This window comes from Apaloderma vittatum, unplaced genomic scaffold (genome assembly GCF_000703405.1).
Source record: "Apaloderma vittatum isolate BGI_N311 unplaced genomic scaffold, ASM70340v1 scaffold27369, whole genome shotgun sequence".
In the NCBI taxonomy this organism is placed as follows: Eukaryota; Metazoa; Chordata; class Aves; order Trogoniformes; family Trogonidae; genus Apaloderma; species Apaloderma vittatum.
In genome coordinates, this window is record NW_009737412.1 from 1 (window position 1) to 4,550 (window position 4,550).

At 56.6% G+C, this 4,550-nt stretch overlaps 1 protein-coding gene across 1 annotated transcript in view; it reads right to left on the minus strand.

Annotated features, from left to right (window-relative positions):
- Nucleotides 1–391: 391 nt before the first annotated feature.
- Nucleotides 392–4,550, minus strand: part of CSPG4 (chondroitin sulfate proteoglycan 4) — a gene marked incomplete at both ends in the record, with an annotated part of 5,832 nt that continues 1,673 nt past the window's right edge. Inside the window, 2 exons of the mRNA XM_009877330.1 lie at nucleotides 392–871; nucleotides 1,156–4,550. The exon at nucleotides 1,156–4,550 is cut by the window's right edge and continues 226 nt beyond it. Of these exons, the coding sequence (XP_009875632.1) occupies nucleotides 392–871; nucleotides 1,156–4,550 (3,875 nt within the window). The remainder of the gene's footprint in view (nucleotides 872–1,155) is intronic.

Genomic DNA, 4,550 nt, shown 5'->3' on the forward strand with positions numbered 1-4,550 from the left:
GGGTGATTCTCCTGGGAAGCCACCAGCCCCGCTGGGGAAGGCACCTGTGCCCCAGGATGCGAGGAGGGAGCAAGCTGGGCGCCTAACCCTTGCTCTGGGTCATCCCTGTGGGATGGATCCAGCCCAAAGACAGGGAGCAGGATCCCCATGGGAAGTGGATGAGGACCACCCCCACCCTGTATCTCCCTGGACGTTTAAATACATCCTGGGGCTGCTGCAGGGCAAGCCCACCACCCCAAACCCATCCATCCCGAGAGCAAATATCGCTGATGGGGAGGGATACCCTTGCAACCCTCCCAGTGCTGCTGGGGCCTGAAGCCCCCCCCCAGGCTCTTCCCAACCCCCCTGGAAGGCAAGGTGGTGGGCTAGCAGGCACCCTTGGCAGCTCTACCTCACTCCAGGTGAAGCTATGCAGCCCGCCATCCTCAGGTCTTTCGCTGTTCAGGAGGGTGCCGAACCGGGGGGGCTCGAGCACCCTGAACTCCACGCCGAGAGCTGTGTAGTAGGTGTTGGGGATGTTGAGGATGCCAGTGGAGAGGGTAGCCGAGCCACCTCCCGGCACCGTGATGTTGCGGACGTTCAGGGGGATGGCGATGGGGAGCACCACCAGGCTCACCACTATCCCCTTCAGTGGCTCTGCACCACCTGCTGTGATGTCCACGACAAACCGGTCACGCTTCTCATCTGGCTTGGAGTGGAGGTAGAGGACTCTGCCGCTGTTGATGTCCTCTTGAGTGAAGGACTGGATGGGGTCCAGGCTGGGCTGCTCATTTGAGTCTTGGCCATGCTGAAGCATGGCCAGGAAGCCGGAGGCTGGGGGACTGCTCACCAGGTAGACTATGTCCTGGGCAGGGATCTCTTCGTGGGCCACCTGGGAGCGTGGGACAAACAAGGCATGAGTAGGGGGCTGGTGCCTATGAGGCTGGGCTGTCCCACAGCCCACTGCTGTGTGGGCTTCCAAGGCTTTACTGTGGAATGAGCTCCAAGAGCCACCTTCTCCCCAAGGCCGTGATAGAAACCCCCTCTGCCCCTAGGAAAAGCCTGGCATGGGCATGAGTCCTTTGCTCTGGGCAGGTGGGAGCAAAATGGTGTCCCACCAGTGGCTGTCCTGGTTTGGTGGCCAAGAAAGTGATGCAGAGAGAAGGAGATACTCACCAGTAGGTACTCATCCTTGATCCCAGCTGCTTCCCCCTGGAAGACATAGATCTCCTTGTGGTTGACTATGCTTAGAGGGCTGGGATGGGTGTCCAAGAACACACTGATGGCCAGTGTGTCCTCCACTGCCACCTCGTTTGCTTCTACAGTGAACTGGAGCTCATCCCGAGTGTTTCGGCTCCCGTTGTGGTGGTAAGAGATCTCTCCTGCTAGCAGGTCCCTCTGGGAGAAGGCCATGACTAGCTGCTCTCCTCTCAGCACAGTCCCCCACCTTGGTGGGGTAGTTATCAGGAACCGTATCTCTTCATCTGACCTGATATCCATGTTGGTCTCCAGGCTGAGGACAGAAGAGTCAATGCTCCCTCGGCTCCCTTGGTGGATGACTAGACCAGTGTTGTTGACTATTTTGATGTAGGGTTCTGATGCCTGTACTTCCAGGAGGGCGGTGGTTTGGTGGAGGCCATCTGAGACCTGTAGTTGGATCCAGCCCCGGTCAGCCCCTGAGTGGACAAAGAGGATCTTCTTCTTCCTCAAGTCATCCTGTGTGAACCGATAGACCTGGTGGCTTCTGTCATCGACGGACACAATGCTGCCAAACAAAATGTCCTTCCTTGCCAGCACCAGCTGTGTGTCAGAGAAGCCAGAGTCCTTGTCAGTGAAGGCAATGTCATCTGTCGTCAGCAGGTGCTGCCCATTGCGCACCACATTGAAGACCTTATTCACTACCTGGACCGGGATATGGTCATTGACGGGTTGGATGGAGACCCTGAAAACACCTCTCACCTCCTCCGCATCGGACTCAGTGCTGCCCTCACCCTGCCTGATCGCTACGAAGGGGATGTCGTCCTCCAGGGTCTCGGAGTCATCGTGCTGGTACAGTAGGCGGCGGTGGAGGATGTCATCATTTGTGAACTCTGTGATCTCCTCTCTGGAGGCCCAGCCGTGCGATGCAGCCCAGGCCAGCCTCCCATGTGCTGGTCCCTCAATCACTTCGTAGAGGTAGTCCATGCTGTTCATGCTCTGTACAAACAAGTGGTCCTTGGAGATGATGGCTTGCCCCCCTTCTGGCACGGTCAGGAGGACGTTGGTCAGGGCTGGTGCATCAGGGTCCCCACCGATGCTGATTGTGTAGGTGTAGACGGGAGAGTGCTGCTCGCCGGCGTGGACGCGGAACTGGAAGGTGTCCTCTGCTTGCTGAGAGTTCCTGATGGTCACACTGTAGCTCAGGTGGTTTCTTTGCAGGTCGTCCTGGGTAAATCCAAAGCCTTCGGTCAGCCTGTTGCCGAGCAGCTCCAGGTTTCCCTTTTTGGGAGCCTGGATTATCATGTAGTGGAAGGGGACTGGGGCAGAGTTTGGATCTTCCAGCATTGCCTCCAGCTCCGCACTGGTGATATTTCTGTGCCGCTTGTTCTTCATCTGAAGGGGCACCATGGTCCTCATCTTAATGGTGGCTCTTTTAATCCGTATGAGAAAGGTGTTGTTTTGCAAGACCTTCTGTCCCACACGGACTTCGAATCTCAGCTTTTCCACGACGTCTTCCAGGCGATGCTCTGGGTCTGTGCTAAAATACTGGATGCGCCCTTGCTCCAGGTCTTGCTGGTGGAAGGACTCAACTTTCTTCCATTCTCCTCCCATGGTACCTTGCTTCTGGACCTCACCATACCTCAGGGGCTGTGTAAGGACATATAGGATGGCGACTCGCTGTTTCACTGCATTTGTCTCCACTGACAGGTTGGCTGTGGTAATGCGTGCAGCCCCTCCTTGGGAGATGGAGAGGCCGGTGTTGTTGTGCAGGTGGATGTCAGGGTCAATTGCAAGGATCCTCAGGGTGGCAATGGGGCTCGGGACTGTGCCATCGCTCACCTGCAAGGTGAGCTGTGAGTTTGTTGCACTCTGGTGCACGTACACTACAGTGCCTGCTTCCAGGTCCCTGCAGGAGAACTCTTCAATGGGCACTCCAGGCTGAAAGTCATACTCCACAAAACCCTCCTCCATCTGCTGGCCACCATGCAACTGGAATTCGAGGTCATCGCAGGACGTGTCGTCATCTAGGACCTGCAGGATGTCTGTGGTCAGGTGTTTCCGTGTATGCTTCAGGATTGTCATGTGGTTCCCATGAGGAAAGATCACCTGAGGGGCATCGTTGATGGGGTTGATCATGATGGGCAGTAGGTACACCTGCCCCTGCCGCAAGCACTCTGGGACCCCTTGCTGGGCAGTTACTGTCACCTCCAGCATCAGCTGGTCCATGGGCCCCTCAGAGCCATCATGCACGTATCTGACTTTCCGATTCACGATGTCCAACAAGGTGAACTTCCTTCTGCTCCTGGACCCAGGAATGTCCAGTTCCAGCTGGCCGTGCCTAGGGTCGTTGGTGACGCTGAAGAGGATTTGGGACTGCCGGATGTTCGCAAGGCTCAAGTCTACAGTTGGCTGGGCATGTTTCCACTCCAGATAGGCCGTGCCCCCTTCAGAGACGATGAGGGGGCTGACGTGCAGCAGCCTGCTGATGTTGGTGAAGGCGGGTGGGAAGCTGCTGTCTGGCCGGCACGGTTCTGCCACCAAGCCTGGTGCTCCTGACCAGACACCTGGAGGTGGGGAGGTGGGTGCCTCATCCTGCTCATATACCTCTTCGTAGTCCCAATAGTGCTCCTGCTTTCCACAGCCCGATGTGATGTCTTTTGTGATCATGGCATCTTGCAGACTTCTCCTCTGCAGGTTTATCCGCAAGTCCTCCAAGCAGCCAACAAACGAGTGGTTGGTCATGGTCCACACTGAGATGAAAGCGAGATGATGCTCCCTCAGCCTTTGCAAAGCTTTTTCATCCATACCTCCGATGAAGAGGTTTCCCTGGAGGTCCAAGTGGTTGTTGATGCCCCGGTTGGACGTGGATGAGGCATAGTAATCTATCAGTATCTCAAACTTGTGGGTGTCCGTGTAGACTTTGACATAGTGTTGCTGCTCGTCGCTGATGAAGACGTTGTTATGCAGGACGATGATCCCATTCCCCTTCTCAACAAACCCTCTCAGGCGCCCGTTGGAGATCTCCAGGTAGAAGAAGTCATTCTCCAGCCCCGCGTGGTAAATGAGGGGTGCCTGGGTGATGCTTGTTGTTATCACAAACTCAATGGTCGCTTCCTCTCTTGCATCCCACGTGGGAAATGCAATGTAGGAGTGTGGCCCCAGGAACCCAAAGGGGTCCTCGGGCTCTGCAGAGAACTGTGTGCTGCACCCTTCCTGGACCCGGTGGAAGATCTTGGAGCTGCCATCAGAGGACAGAGGTGAGAGGACATCCAGGCCATTGAATGTCACTAAGTGGAGGCAACCTCTGAAGGGTGAGCTGGCCTCGGCAAGGTATGGCAGGGGGAGGGGGGCCGGCCCCCCCCGCTCAAGCG